Genomic DNA, 16,830 nt, shown 5'->3' on the forward strand with positions numbered 1-16,830 from the left:
AACCTTCTCTTACATGTTATGTATTTAGACCTCAGACCATCTTTGTAATTTTCTGCTGGACTCTTTACTGTCCTACAGATTTTACCTCACCAGTCCTGAGGAGAAGACTGATAATAACTTGTGTCTGTCCTCATCACACTTGGGTCCTGGTTCACTTCTAGTGCATGGTGGGCCTTGATCACACTAAAGTTGTTTTTCTGGCTCACACAGAACCCAATGCCCACCATAACCAGATCATGGGCTGACCATTTTCAAGCCTGCATTAGTACATGGAGTTATTTTTTCCAAGATATGGAGCTTAGTCCTTCTCTGTCTGAAATCTGTGACGCTCGTTAGCTTAGTCCCTGATTTTCTGAATGTTCCTTTCAGTAAAAGTCCTTTGATTCCTTCTAATCCAGTCTTCCTAGTTCAGCACCATCTTCAGATCTGTTGAGGGTATCCCTTTCGTCAGCATCTGTTACTGAGGAAGTTGAGCAGGATGGAACCTCATGGTACTTCTGACCATTGCCACTTTGACACTGAATGCTTGTTCTTACCCTGTGAACTTTATCCTAGATGAGGTATGATGTATTAGTTATGTCTCTAATATGTTTAAATTGTTGGGTCCTCAGGCTAATTGCTCTGCCCTGCACCAACATGTTGGTTTGTTATGTTTGGGGTGTTATTTTTACTGAACAAGGTGAACATGAATAAAATCTGTACACCTAGAAATTATATGGCAGGGCATCTACAGTATTATTATGCCCAAGTGCATGTAGAGAATAAGCAGATTTTCTGTTCTTTGTAAATTATTTGTCTTATTTTTACATTCAGAAAATTTAGGAATTTACTTTTTTTGGCATTCAATTTGTTTTTACAGGTTTTTTAAATCCAAATTGTTAACTTTGATTTTTAAGTCACAGTCAAGTATGAGTTTAAAGGTAATTAGTAGTTTGTGATCTTGATAGTTTTCCATTATGCTCATGGGAGAGTTGCTCATATAATCTCTCTCCATCTTCATAAAATGAGTGTTTTGAACACTTTCATGTTAGATTAGAGTAGCTGTGACCTCCTGGAGTTTTGTGGTTTTGATTATACCTTGAACATCACTGCCAGCAAACTCCTGGCAAGGCTGCTCTGACCCTGTTTGGAGAAATGGAGTATAGAAAGTTGTATAGATGTGTACAAAATGTAATCACTTAAAAAAATCCTAGTTTAAGAAAAGGTAGTGCCCTGAAGGTGTGTGCCAGTAGCCCAGCAAGACAGCAAAGCCTCTTTGGCTGTGCCAAGCAAAATCTTACAGTGGATTTTCATATACAGCTGTCATTACCAATACATTGACACGTGATTTTAGGAGACTTGAGATCAGCCCCTTGTGTATTGCCCCCATCCATCCCCTCTTTCCTCCAGGCTCTCAGGCAGTTTGTTTAAAGGTATTATGCACATGCCTTCTATCCTGCAGTGTAGACCAGCTTGTAGAAGGCATTCACTATATGTCTGCTGGGTCTGTTGAATTTGAGCACTTTTCACATTGTCACATCTGTGTTCCACTTCTGCAGTGTATTTTGAGATCTTGCTTTCCAGTTGCCAGGTCATATTTGAACATGAGGCTCTTTTTTTACCTCCATAGCTGTTTGGCTGTAGGATTTTTCAGTGTGTTGTATTTGAAAATTAATTGCTGTTACCTGAATTTTGCCAGTATGTGAAACATAAAACCTTATCAACTTCTGATATATCTTGAAGAGATTTTAGTGAACTTTGGCTTCCAAATCTTACCTTTAAACTAGACGATAAAACAAAATGTACTGTGTAAATTGACCGTTGACTGCATGCTGCTACAAAAGCCATATTATTAAGTCATGTGTGCATGCATAGGCTTAAAGCTGTTCTCTAGACAGAAGTTACTGTAAGCTGACCTGCTTTTCATGGCTGGATTTAAAAAAGAAAGCATCAGCTTAGCTGTACTGATATGCTCTGGTACACATGGAGAGTATCCTATCTAACTCACAAAAGCTGCTTTTCTGTTTCCTTTTGAGCCCATCAGTTTTTCAGCATGGGCAACTCATCATTTTTTCTCCCAGGTTTTTTGCTTTTAATCTTGCTTAAGTCATGAAGAGCATCAGTGAGTACAGTTCAACTTCAAGCAATTCCTTTTTTGTCTCAAGTTTTATGGTATCTTTTAAATAAGATGTTTCATGTGGTCTGGCTTATTTAGCTCTTCGATTTGTAGCTGAGGCTATGGGTGACCTAGATGTTACATTAGCAATAAATAATAAGGTAGCTCTGTCTGATACTTTAGATGTCATTGATGCTTGTGGCTTGGATGTGGTCCAATTCAGTATTGCTGTGGCACTAATGGTCTGAAGAAGCCCAGTGCTTAAAAATCATTGTAGCAGTGGGAGAACAACTCTCTTCTATTGTAGCAGTGGGAGAACAACTCTCTTCTATTGTAGCAGTGGGAGAACAACTCTCTTCTAAGGCTGATATGGTAAAGAAGTGCATATGGAAGAAATGTGCTCTCCTCTGGACCCAGTAATGTGCTGCTCCTTCACTCTGCCTATCCGTTGCCCAACAGTTCACCTTAAAAGACCACAAGTTAATAGGAAATGGCTCATTATAATGCCTGCTGAAATGTTTCAAAGCTGGTTTTCTGTCCAGGGAAGAAGGTCCTTCAGGCAATGTCCTTCTGCCAGCTTTCAGGAGAAAGTTGACATAAATGCACCTATTTTCTCTGTGCTCTTTCAAAGATCCTTGTGTATGATTATTCCTGTGTCTATCTTTATTCCCTTAAGTAAAAATAGTGGTGGAAGGCATGATTCTTCTTGACAGCTTAGTACTAATTAAGCCTGTCCTGTGATAGGTTGACATGTATGTTACCAAACTGCAGCATTTGGTGTTCTTTCTGTAAAGATGAAAATGTTTGACAATCTGAAGACCTGGCTCCTAGTTCTGTATTCTTAGCCTAACTCAGGAAGCAAAATTGTTGGCCTAGTTTCTTATATTAAGCAAAACACTTGTGTTTTTTTAAACTGTTTGTACTCCATGGAGCACAGTCATGTGTTAAGCTCTGTCTGTACTGGTATGGGTGATCCTGTGGTTAGGAATATGGATAAGGAATTCCTGTGATTATGAATATGGATATGTGTAAAAGAAGAGCAGTTGAGACACATTCAGGAAATCAAAGCTGCAATTTGTTTCATGAATTTTTTGTTGAAACTCTTGAAGATCCCTTTCAGTAACTGCAAGGTAGCCAGCTTGGAGATTTCAAGACACATAATTCCGAAGCCAACACAAGTTTGGGAAGAGGGAATTGAGTTTTGTGAGGCCTTTCCTTGTATGTTAAGCATTTCATGCTGTATATGTATACACTGTTAATAGGAGCTCTAAGGAGCGGATATTGACACTGGACTCTGTGTGTTCATCCTGGGCTGTTGAAGTATCCCCTGACTGCACCAAAATGCCTGCAGAAGTTTCTGAGGACAGCCTGCTCAGGCAGTATGGCAGAGGGGAGACTGGACTAGGTTGGTCTTCTCTTGCCCAGCAGTTGCCCCCATCATTACAGCAAGGGGTGTGCTCATGCCTCCTGAGACAGCCTGTGATGCATGGCTTGGGTTTCACGTGCTCTTCTCTGCAGCAGAGTCCTCATCCCTGGAAGGTGCTTGGCAGTCATGGGTGCAGGGACCAATATGTGTTGTGTTCACTCTGCCATCTGTTCTTCTGTTTTGCTCTTACAGAAGCAGCTGCTACATATCAGTGTTGTTTTTACAAACCACAGGACACTTCGGTGTCCTAAACAAGATCTGTGTATATATTGAACCATGTGTTTGAGGCTAAAGATTGCCCCAGAATGTGGCTGTGTTAGTGGTTGTAAATTTGGTAAATAAGAACTTAGAGTATAGGTTGTGGATGAAGACCAAAAATCACCTCCTTGCCCTGGATGCTGTATTTTAATGCTGTGATTTAACTATAGGCTTAGTAAATAAATGACCTTGCTAAGAAAAGAGTGAGGAGGGGAAGGAAGAAAAATAAAGGAATAATATTTTAAAACAGTGTTGCTTGTATTTAGTCTGAGGTTAGAGGTTAATGTCAAGTTCCTTTCTTTCAGGTTGTGTTTGGGAGTAGTGAGAATGCTATGAATGCTCTGCTGTAAGTTAATGCCTAACCTGTGTTTGTACACAGCACAGATTTAATAGTTGACCAAGAGTGAGCCAGTCCTAGTCAGACTTCCAGTGGTCAATGGTGTTCCTATATAAAAATGGTCTAATTTTTTTTTTTTTTTTGTGTAAATGCCCTGTGCCAGATTGTGTCTGTCTTGTCTGTTCCAAGAGCATATAATTCAGATATGCTAGGCTTTTGAACTATAACATGTAGTTGAAAGTTGATAATTTATATGCATTTTTATAGTAAATTCCGGGAAGCATTTCACAGTGAGGGAGAAAAATCATGCAGAGTTACTAGAATTCAGAAGGAAGAAAAAAAAATGTCAGTGTTTGTAGAGCTACTGAAATAGCAAACTCACTCAAATCTACTGGCTACATATCCCTTCATCTTCCTTCCACGTCAGTGTTTGTAGTTTGTTTCTTACATATTTGATCCTGAAAGCAGCAGTAGTTTACAACAGTGATGGAGTCCAAAGCTGCTTTATTTTATATTTCTGAGCTGTAGTTGAGTGGAGGAGCACAGCACCCATCAGGCTTCTGAGAGGAGGTTACCAGGAGATGCAGCTCATCCTCTTCTCACAGGTGGCAAGTGAGAGGACATGAGAAAGTGGCCTTGAGTTGCACAAGGAAGTTTAGATTGGACATTAGGAAAAAAAAAAATCACTGAAACTGTGGTTAGGCATTGGAAGAGGCTGCCCAGGGAAGTTGTTGAGTTACCATCCCTGGAGGTATTTAGAAGATGTGTAGATGTGGCACTTTGGGATGTGGTTTAGTGGTGGGCTTGGCAGTGTTGGGCTAATGGTTGGACTTGATGATCTTGTATGTCTTTTCCAACTTCAATGATTCTATGATTCCGTGATGGCCATGTATGTGGTGTGACTGATGCTCTGACAGTATTGCTGCTTTGTTTCTAGAAGTGGGTGCCCACCCTGGCTCTTCCAATTAATCTTTTGGCTTCACCACAGGCAGAGGCTCACTAAATGAGCTGATGTGCTTATTAATTGGCATAGTGTCAATCATCACTTAATTTCATCATGTGTTGTAAAATTTCGTAAACAGCTCTGCTATGTGAAATACACGGCTGCTGGCTCTGTGTGCATGTCCTCAAGGTTATAAAAGGACTAATCTGTATGTTTTGCAGACTGAAATTTTTTTGCTCTGTCGTTAGAAAAAGAATGGTTTCTGTGTTGCATGAGAACTGCTCAGGCTGATTAGCATGGAAATGAATTTATGTGCCTTAATCAGCTTGGGGTGAGGGAAGCTCAAAATTAATTTCATATATTGGCTTCATTTTAAAAACATATAGCTGCTACCACTAGTGACCATTATAGTTTAAAATGCAAAATAGTCTTTCATTCAACACGGTGTTTATGCCAACTCATCACTTTTTAAATAATTTGTTTTCCAAACTAGATTTTCTGTATTTAATCTTTGCCCCATAAAGAAGACTGGGGGAAGGGCAATCAAGACAGAAACATGCAGGGAGGGATATCAAAGAGGAAGAAGATGCTGACTTGAAACTTAACCCTGTATTTCCTGGAACATTGTGTTTATGTTACACTGCTTAATACCTCGAATCCAGCTCATAAAGAGATTATTTCCTAGCCCTTGTCCTCTGAAGATCATTTCAGTGGCAACTGTGAAAGGCAAATGAGTTATTGAAATATGAAATGCAAGTGAGAAATTCTCTTGTGAAACATATGTTACAAAAAACCACCCCATATAATTAGCAAAACCTTTTTTTTTCTTTTTTTTTTTTTAATGGTAAAAGATACTAAAATAATTTGTGTTTTTCCTGTTCAGAAGACTGTGTGATTCAGGGCCTTTATAACTACAAAGAGAGCTTTACATTAAGAAGGCATATCTAATCTATCTAGAGTGATGCAGAAGGAACTGCTTTGGTAACCATTAAATTTAAAAAACTGCCCCATGTCTTGTGAGCATGTAGAAGTGCACATGTATTTTGACTTAGAGCCCTGCTGGGCATCAAAAATACCCTTCTCTGGATAACCTGAAATTTAGAGGTAATATATGTTGCTCAGAAAGTCAAGTGTGCGTCTGGCATGCCAGTGAGACTGAAAAACTAAAGGAAGATTTTCTTTTGGTATTTATTGTAAGATGAAGTGAGACTCCTGATGATAGGTGAAATAGGATGTTAAACTCTTTAAAATTAAAAAAACAGACTTTAACCAGTCTGATAAATTTGGAAGAGTGAAGCAGTTTGAAGGGGACTGTCTGCTCAGGAAAAAACTTAAGTATGGACAAGTGAGACTGCAAATGCAGTGACAAAGGATGATGAAGCTGAGATTTTTCTTACAGAAACCAGTCGATGTTTGGTAATGCTTCTGGTTGCCTGTTCACAAGGGGTGGGACTACAGAGCAGTATTAGCAAGAATTGGGAGCAGAGTCAAGAAGTGAGGATTTTAGAAGAAGGGAAGGTGTGCCAGTCAGTTCAGCATGTCAGGAGGGAAGCAGGCAGTCTACCTTACCAGAAAACAGGAGAGCAAAAGCCTGTGCACTTGATTAATTTAAAGGTATTTAGACCTGCTGTAATGTAAAAGAAGGGCTTCATCCTGTGAAATTTTATTACTTTGTCATGTGAACCACTTATATTCAGCTCCCTTCACCTTGATTGAAAGAAAGCAGCAGTTTTGAGAGGAGATGAATTACAACCTTAAAAGTACATGTCTAAAGCCAGATGAATTGCACTCCAGAAATGCCTGTTTCTCTCTGACTATAAAAGGAGTGTGGTGTGATTAGTGCAGATAGAGATGTCTCCGTTGAAGACACTTGTATGTAGTTGGATGAATTGGGTGAATTCCTTTGGTGCTTTCTCAGAACATTAAATTATCCCATCAGTTCACTCAGTGCTGACTCCAAAAACGTAAGTACTGCACCACAGCCAGTCCTATGAATGTTGTCAGCAGGGGAAGGAAGTTCAGAGAAATTGCAAAATGTAAAGCATTCGGTGCAAAGCACATTTTGAGTCAACCTCATCAGTGTTTTTCTTCACTTTTATAAAAGAAAGTAAGATTATCCAAGATATCTCAGGGCATCATGGCTGCAACTTAGGCCTAATCCTTGTTTGGGTGACACGTGCTTGAAATCTGGGGGCTCGTATGTGTCAAGAGAAAATCAACTGCATAATTAAGAACTCCTGAACACAATGTAATTGTAATGTTCCTTCTTTTCCAAGCATTACTTTTAGTGGTGTGTTAATTTATCTTGCTTTTTTGCTGGGAACCAATGCATACACTTCTGACAATGTTATTCATAGCTCTCAGCTTTATGGGCTCTCTCATCTGCCTTTTCTGCAGATGAGGTCACTGAGCTTTTTTGAAGTACTAGTGTATTTTATGATAGAACAGGGTAAAATCATGTTCACTGCAGTAAAGGTAAACTCTTAAGGGCCTTTTGTGTTGCATTAACAAGGCATTTCAAGGAAGTAGGATATCAATTTCATGTTTCATGTTAAAGACATTAATGTCTTTGTGTTTATGCCTGTTATGGCATGGAAGCAGAAAAAGGCAATGCTTGAAACAGCTTCCTTCCTTGCCTTACTCTTTTCACAAATGAACATTAAAAAAACTAAAACATGGGTTAGAGTGTCTTCCGAGTATTTTGTATCAAATTGAGAGAGTGGAAAGTATGCGACCTTCAAGAGAAATGCTCTAGTCTCCTTTTTTTTTGTGGAAGGGACGCACAAAAAAAATCCCCAGAAAACCCAACATGTGGCAGAACACAGGAGCTGGCTGACAATAGGTCTCAAACTGTGCCTTGCACAGGTGTGGAAGAGCTTGTGGGACTGCTCTCTTCATGGCCTTGTAAGAAGGTCTGGATATAAACTGATCTCTTAAAAATTACCTAATCTCTTTTTTGAAGTGATGCAGCTGTAGTTTAAGGGCCTTGTGTGAGATTTATTATTTACAGTTGCCAGCAGTTGCTGTCATACATCTGTAACTGTAATAAATGTAGGTATGCATAGGGACAGAATTAAGAAAACTGTTTATCACTTCCTACTGACAGGATCTTATGGAGTGTAGTTGACTGGTGTGACACAGGGATTGTGCTGATTTTGTCCTTCCTATTGTATTTGTGACTGCATCCATCTTGATATATTAGATGGACTCTGGGAATAAGAGGGACAGCCTTGTAGATTGCACAAAGTGTGTGGTAAAGGAATTGATTGTTTTAAATCAGCTGAAGTACATTAAAAATTTAAGTTATGTTGCGTTGCTTTGCTTGGTTGCTTTGCTTGGTTAAAATTGATGGTTTCCTGTTTCTACTTTTGAGGTTTTAAAAAAGTTTAGTACCAAAATAAGTTTCTAAATAAAATGTTTGATATTGATTTTAAAATACCACCGCTTCACAATATCACTGTTGGTTTTGTTGGTTTTTTTGTTTTTTTTTTTTTGTAGTGGTTGGCTTTTGTGTGGGTTTTTTGGTGAAACTTTTCACCAAATTGACAGAATTTGTTAATTGCTCTGGTTGGCCCATAAAGTATTCCTGATGAAAAAATTTGAAAGATCTGAAAGATCTTTCATCTTAAAATCTCTTAAAAAAATGAAGTAAGCCTGAACAAACCTCCCAGTGAAATGATGTGTGGAATTGTAGAATATCTCAAGTTTGAAAGGGCCTGTAAGTCCATCTCCCTGCTCCTTGCACCTAAGATCATACAAGTAGAACTCTCCTGAACAGACAAAACATATCAGGTAAGAATTTTGCTTGTAAAAGTTTATTCAGGCTAAAGAAGCAAATGCAAGCTAACTATTTAAAGCCATCGAGACCTGATCTGCAGAAGTCAGTGGGAAGCCACTGATATCCTCATTGGAAACCATCTGTGTTACTGCTCTTTGCTGTGCCCTGTGCTACTTTTTTATGAGCCTCCTCAAAGTTCAAGAGGAACCTTAAAGTATTTACTGATAAAAACAACGCAGTATGTTGTTAGCTGAAAAATACTCACCCCCTGCTTCTTTCCACTGTTTCTTTATGAATTTAAGTAACCTATAGATAATTAGGTCTGTAATAATTTGTGCCCTATCTTGCTTCTACCCATCCCATTAGAGAGGAAGCAGCGTGGTATGATGGCAGCAGACATCTTCTTCAGGGTGAAAAGCCCTTTCTGTCCTAATCTGTTAAAGATACTGATAAAGACTAAGCAAGTTTGAGACTGACAAGAACCCTCTGTTTTCCATATTAGCTTTTGTTTTCTCCAGAGCAAGGCTACCAGAAGGAAGTCCCAGAGGTGGGCAAGGAGCGGCTCTGCTGCATGACTGCCACTTAACTTCATGTATCCTAGCCATCATCCATGGACACTTTGTATGGCACAGCCAGATGCTGAATGATAGGCACTTGATAAAGGTGAAGTCTTGACCTCAGGCTCTCTTGTAGCCTGTGTAGGCTAAGTTCAGATTGTCGGGGAAGAGTTTGAGCAAGAATCTGAAGACTTAATCTTGTCAGATTGTAGCCATTGCTCAGTTGTGGTACTTGAAACCTGACTTTTTTTTCCTCAAGTATGTGTAAAGGAGTGAATCAATCTGTGGTTAAAGACATTTTTGAGCAGAGGCAATAAAAATAAATTCTGTAGAAATGAAAATGTTTTAGTGAACTCTTGAGTGGCACTCAAAGAACCTTTATAAGAAGTACTGCTGTCTCATTAGGGAATGAATGCAAGAGTAAGCAGAAGATTTTGATGCAACTGATGCTTGATTCATATCTTAATTCTTATTTGGATGTATATCCAGGCAAGGCTTACATCCTGATACTGTTGCAGTGAGCTCTGCAGTGAAAGCCAGGCTCTTCCATCAAATGATACATACCAATTCCATCACTACAGATTATTTTTTCAAAGAAGTTAGTTTTTTCCTTGTGCTTTTTCCTTTGAACTCATGCATTTATCCATAATCTTTGTGAACTTTGTGCCATACCTGGGGGAGCTGCAGTTTAATAGTATCCTGTGCTATAATCTTCATTTCTTCCTGTAGGCACCTTATCAAATGTGCAGAATTGTACCAAAGCTCTGATCATCTGGCTAAGGGGATTAATGTCACCTAATGCAGTGTGTTGGTACCAAACAGATTACAAGGAGGAAAAGAGGTTTGGAGGCTGAGTCAGTGACTTGGAGGAGGAGAGGTGTAAAACCCCTCAGGAAATCAGTAATCATCTCAATTTGCAGCTTTTGTAGCTAATGTACTGTGTGCAACTAAATATGTTCTCTGGGGTTGTGGGCTGTACTTGCTGTTCAAATGTCAGAGAGGATGCTTGTTATAGAGCATGTTACCTTGTCTTAGATTTCATCTTCTTAAACCAAGTCCATAAATATTTGTGGTGTTTAAAATGCATGTGTAGCATCTCTGGTAGTTTGTTGAACCTTAGTAAGCATATGGGGATGTTAAACCTTAACAGGGTGCTACATAACTGTGGATATAATTAACTTCATTTGGTCAAGACAGTAAAAGCATACTCTATGTACATTATGTAGCTGATAAATGCTCTTTTATGGAGACATTCCTTTGACTTGCCAAATAATGGGTCACTAATCTGAAGCCACATCTACACTGTAGGCACAGAAGTGAACCACAGGCTGCATTAGCTTGCTTGACATGTGTGTACTAGAACAAGCTTGAGAATCTCTGCCACATTCTGGTCATGTATGAAGTGTCTGTAGACAAGCTGCTAGTTTAAACTACAGAGTCAGAGATGCTGTTCACATTTTGTCTTTTTAGCTTCCCCTGCTCTTTTAAGCATATTTGAAAACAGGGTGCTTCTTCAATATTTCTATTGCTATGTAACTGAAAAGTAATTGAACATAAGTTGAAAATCCAAGGCAAGTGTATGTTTGGGAAGGCTGTTAGCAGATATGTGCCTTACTTTGCTGTGCTGTGAAGAAATAATTGCATGAGAGGACTGCCAAAAGTATATGATCCTGTGTACTGGAGGTGCCCCTGGGGCTGGTAATGGGGGTCTGTGCACTTGTCAATCCAAACCCTCCACAGCTGGCCCCAAGTCCCTCTGGAGTTTCCATTTTATGGCTTGATGTCCCTTTGACTCCTTGCTCCCTGCTTTAGTATTTTATTATGTGAGTACTGGGGCAGACAGAGGACTGTGTGTGCATGTATGAGAGAAAAGTTAAAAATTGGTGTAGATGATACTTAGAGCTGATTTATAATTAAAAACCAAGAGCTTTTGTGCTCCATAGGCAGTTGGTGTGTTGGGGTTTTGTGTTGGTAATTTAACTGAGTCTCTGCAGTGCCAAGTGGTGTTTTCACTGCCAGAAAGTGGAGTGCTTAATAGATCTATCCAATGGTATTAAGTAAATTTAATGGTTTTGTCAACTTTTTCCTGTATTTGGCTTTTAGGAACAGGACAGCTGCTAGACTTCTCAGGTGGTTTAGTTTGCATATGAAGTTTGAGCTTAGCAAGTTTCTTTTATCCCAAATTATTCATCAAGTTATTTTAAGAGTGATTTACTAACAAAACACCTATTTAGGTATTTACTAAACAAAACCAAGGCCATAAAGCATAATGGTGAACAAGATAACTCTGCCTTTTTTTTTTTTTTTGATCAACAGTGATCCAGATGGATGTATTAAATGGCTATTTAAGTTGCTCTCACAGGATGTGAACTCTGAAAAAAAAAAGCCAAGTAAAAATCCTCTGTCTCTCCTATTCCCTAAGCACCCTATTCTCCTCCTATTTAAATAGTAAAGCTTTTAGCTATCTGTTATTTTTTTTTGAGTGATACGTGGCTGACTTGAGATGTGGAAAGTTTTTGTCTGAAGCTTTATTTAAGGAAATACAAAATAATTTGGAACTTTAACTAAAACTGATGGTGAAAGGAATTAGGGTTGTTTGTACAGATGGGGTTAGAATGGAAATATTTAATCTACATGTAGGTATTTCCAAAATACCTCATATGATTTGGTAACCTGATCTACCTTTTCCATGACAAAAGGGCATTTTCGGTGTCTTATCCAATTTAGAAACCTAGTCCTGAGTATTTTTCCAGTTTTGCCTGATTTAGACTAGATCAACTCTGAATTCCATGAATTTTTATTTACTTGGAACTGATATAAAATGAGAGAAGAATCAAGTTAAAGTAACTGCCAATAAATCTGATAAGGATATTCAGATATAATGGAGACAGTCTTCCATTTTGGAGTTGGAATTCAGTAACATCTTTGCTGAGGTCAGAGTTGCATACATAAGACATTTTTGGCATCAGGAAAGCGCCCTTGTGCTTTCTGATCTGACCTGCATAGTCTGAGATTGGAAAAATGGCGTGGAAAATGGGGATGTCAGCTGGAGGAGGGAAGGGAATCATCAAGGTTGGGAAAGTCCTTCAGGATAATTCTAACTGACAAGTCCACCACTAAACTTCACTGCTGCGTCTACACGACTTTTAAATACCTCTGGGGATTGTGACACTTCCCTGGGCAGCCTGTTTCAATACTGGTCAACCCTTTGCCTTAATTTTTTCTTCGTATCCATTCTAAACCTCCCTTGGCACAACTTGAAGCCATTTCCTCTTGTTCTTACCATCTTTTACCTGGGGCAAGACATCCCCCCTTCAGTACCATCTCCTTTGTGTGGTTGTAGAGGGTCATTAGGTATGTACTGCTGCCTTTTTCTCCAGGCTGAACAATCAGAGCTCCTCCAGCTGCTCCTTATAAGAGTTGTGCTCCAGACCCTTCCCCAGCTCCATTGCCCTTCCCTGGACATGCCCCAGCACCTCACTTGTGTTTTCCTGAATTGAGGGACTCAAAACTGAACTTGAGGTGTTGCCTCATCAGTACTGAGTACAGGGGGACGGTCACTGCCCTGCTCCTGCTGGCCACACCTGGCTGATCCAGGCCAGGATGCCATCGGCCTTCTGGGCCACCTGGGCACATTCTAGATCATGTTCAGCTGCTGTTCGCCAGCACCCCCAGGTCCTTTTCTGCCAGGCAGTTTCTCTGCCAGTAGTGCTGCCTGGAGTTGTTGTGACCTTAGTGCAGGATCCAGTGCTTGACCTTGCTGAACCTCATACAACTACCCTTGGTCCATCAATCCAACCTGTCCAGAACCCTCTGCAGGGCCTTTCTGCCCTCCAGCTGTTCAGTATTCTCACCCAGCTTTGTGTTATCTGCAAACTGACTTAGGGTGTTCTCAATCCCCCTCATTGAGCTCATTGATAAAGATGTTAAACAGAAATAAAATAAGCCTGCAGTATCTTTTGTAGACCATTCAAGGTGTCTCTGAATATATTTGTGGTCTTTCTCCTTCTGAATGTGGTGATGGCAGGAGGCAGGGAAGCCTGCACTGTTAATCTGTAAACTGTCATAGTTGAAGCAGAAACTCACATTGATATTCCCAATATAATATCACCAGTGTTATGCCAGTTAGGAGGGACTGGGTAAGGAAGGCTAAGCTTTGATAGCATTCATATAGATTTGGTCTCTTTTGCATCAACTATCAGCAATTAGGTAAATGTGAAACTATTTTTAAAGCTACTTTTTTCTTAAATAGTTTGGCACGGGTTCTGAAGCTTAGTTATTGAATAAAGGAACTTTCCAGCAACTGCCTTTGATTACTTCTAAATGTAGGTTACAGCTGTCCTTTTGGGAAAGGCACATAGCTCAGCATGTGAGAAACTGACACCTTTTTCTCTCCTTTTCAGAGTATCTCCTCTACAGAAGTCCGAAATAGTAGACATGGTCAAGAAACACGTCAATGCCATAACACTTGCCATTGGGGATGGTGCCAATGACGTAGGAATGATCCAGACAGCTCACGTTGGAGTGGGGATCAGTGGCAATGAGGGCATGCAGGCAACCAATTGCTCGGATTATGCCATTGCACAGGTCAGATGCAAGAATGAACAACTGCCATATCATCTTTGGGAAATGCACTGTGCAGCCATGTAGTGCTCGATCAGCTTCTTCTAAGCTAGAAGCATCTCTGATTATTTCTTTTTCCAGGCAGCTGTCTAGCTGTCTGTATATTTTGGAAATATTTTGGGTATTTGTTATGATTTTGTATTCTTCGGGGCAAAGTCCCACCTCTCTTCAAAGTTTTAGTTTCCTCCTGACAACTGTGCAATATCTTGGTTCTTCAGTAATTAGGGTGAAACAATTTCTGTGATGCTTGTGTTAATATGCTTTTAAGTAACTTGGTGTAAACTCTTCTCTTACTATGGGTAGGCTCTATAATCAGGTGTGTGAGAATCTGGCTGTTTGGCAGTTCTTAATTTGAGGTGTCTCCTCGATCTTTATTTCCCCTTGCCCCCTGTGTTGCATCAAAGAACTGATCACAGTTCTAGAGAGCTGGTCAGCATTTTCATTTTACATGTGTTATTTTGAACATTATTTGGGGTGAGTGCTCCTAAACTAGTTCATCAAGTTCAGAACTGATTACTGCAGCTAAAAAGAGGAGTTAAAAGCCATTTTTGTTTGTTCTGCTGAAGAAACCACAATTTAGAATCAGGATTTTGAAAGGAAAATAAGAAAGGAGGAAGATGCTTCAGTTGATGAATATCCTGTGAATACTGTTTACACCTGAGGTGCTCTGTGTTTGAGACTATGCAGGGAAAAACCAGATCGAACTGACAGGAAGAGGAGACAATCCCTTGTGTCCTCAGTGACCAGAGCTTCAGCTAATGTTCCCTTCTGGCAGGGTATGGTCAGATTTGTACTACCAAGTGATGTGAAATACTACCATCTTTTGCTAGCTCCCAGTAGGAGGTGAGGTTTTGAAAAGGCAGGGATAATGCTGCTGTATGCACAGATAACTGTTTATTGTGGTAACCCTGCTGAGAAGCAAAGTGTCAGTCTTGTATTGCTGCTCTGTTGTGACCTCTGATGAAGAACACTGAGGAACCTGAAGTTTCAGGTTTGAATAACTGAGACCTTTCACAAAATCTATCTTGAGAATTTTAGGCAGTTTAACCAGGTTTTTCTGTCATGAGCAGTGGCATATTCCAAATATATACCAGTATAGGAAGTGCCATAGCCATTGTCTCTGGTATCTCATAACGAGTTTTACATTTTTAATTTCAGTGGATTATGTGTAGCTTCTGCTGTGCAACTTAATGGAATACTTTTTACTTGGACTTCCTCAGATCAATTATTACTTCTGCTTTGGTAACTAAGCATAAGCAGCAAGAATTTTGTCCGTAGAAGGCCCTACACATGTTATTTCTTTTTTGTCGCAGTAGTGCTAAATCTGGAGAAGTAATTCCACGTTCATGTGTTGCCTTTGCACTAAAAAAACCCCTGTATTTCAGTTTAGTGTTAGAACATGGAAGCTGCTCTTCATTTAAATTCCAGTCAGCAAGTTACTGACAATAACGATGAATCTTTTTCATTTAATATGAAATAAAAGCTGGTGACACCAGCACAGAATTGCAGCATTCAAAAATTAGTGAAACACTGTGGAACTGGTTTTTTTTGTGATTGTGTAGTAGAATTTGTACTGATTAAATCAGAAAACATATTAAAAAATCCCTGTAGTAGAGGAGACTAATACTGTGTGGTAGTATGTGCTTAAAAAAAAAAAAGTAAATTAGTGTTCAAAAGAAAAACATGATCTCCATGGAGTGTATTTCTTTCAGCAAAGACATATAACTCCCACTAAAACATTACTGTATGTGCATGCCTTGAAGGCAGAGTATGTTCTTATTGAGTAATTTAAGACGACCACTGTAATGTAGCATCTCATGTTCAAATGCTATTTCAAATGCACTGCTGCCAGAAGTAGGCACTTAGAGAAGAGAGAGTCTCTATATAGGCTCATTTGGGATTCCAGGGAGAATCAAAGCATAAACCAAACAAAAATAAAAAGCCAACTTGTGTCTGACTCCACTTGAAATAGCTTCCACAGGTGCAAGGAGCATCTGTTTGAATCATCCTTTTCCCTTGAAATGATATTGCACCAGTGACCTCTGTTTAGAGAATTCCCAAATCAAATGACCTAGCTAGTTAGAGAGACAGTAGTAGACTTTAATAACTTTTTTTCTCAGTAAATAGCTTTATCATCTTAATCCAGAGAACATCTGGTGTCTAGGGACTGTTTCCTTTTCTTAATTAAGCTTCTTCCTTCAACAAATGTTCTTGTTTTAGTTTTCTTCTTTGGAAAAATTAGCTTGTTTTGTGGATGCCTTTCACGGTCTTAAAACCCCCAACATCCTTCATCCTTTAGTCAAGACAGATTCTAGAAGATAATCTCTGTATAAAAGAAGTTATGCTAGGGTTGATACAGAGACGACTGAAAAAACTCACACAGTGTTTCACAGGTAGGCTGGCCAGATGGTCATAATGTTTCCTGCTGATTTAAAATGCTGTAAATACAGGAGCAGCCAAACAAGGACAATGTCTTGGTAGAGCCCCTGTCTGTACTGCTCTGTGCCAGTAGCTGTGCATTTGCACAATACCAGCATTCTTTAGGCTCTGAGTATCTTCCTTGCTGTGCTCTGTAATGCACTCATTTTCATGAGAGCACAGACAAGAGCAATTAATGATAGGATTTTTTGTTGCCTTGAGCTTTCAAGAAGACCACATCCAAGATGGTCACTTGCTAGATTCAGCAGGGAGAGTTTCTCAGGCTGTTTCTGACTATTCTCCACAGGAGCTTTGGGATGGCTTGTAAGGATATTGTGGCAAGTTTCCCATCACCTTGGTGGTGTTTTCTTAGTGATTTTGATGAGGAAAGTTGT

At 39.5% G+C, this 16,830-nt stretch overlaps 1 protein-coding gene across 3 annotated transcripts in view; it reads left to right on the forward strand.

The window, feature by feature from the left end:
• Positions 1-16,830, forward strand: part of ATP8A2 (ATPase phospholipid transporting 8A2) — a 308,865-nt gene that overhangs the window by 153,503 nt on the left and 138,532 nt on the right. For all 3 annotated transcript variants that reach the window (XM_064717090.1, XM_064717096.1, XM_064717105.1), the window contains one exon: positions 13,798-13,981. In XM_064717090.1, coding sequence (XP_064573160.1) covers positions 13,798-13,981 — 184 coding nt within the window. The remainder of the gene's footprint in view (positions 1-13,797; positions 13,982-16,830) is intronic.

This window comes from Zonotrichia leucophrys, chromosome 1 (genome assembly GCF_028769735.1).
Source record: "Zonotrichia leucophrys gambelii isolate GWCS_2022_RI chromosome 1, RI_Zleu_2.0, whole genome shotgun sequence".
Classification (NCBI taxonomy): Eukaryota; Metazoa; Chordata; class Aves; order Passeriformes; family Passerellidae; genus Zonotrichia; species Zonotrichia leucophrys.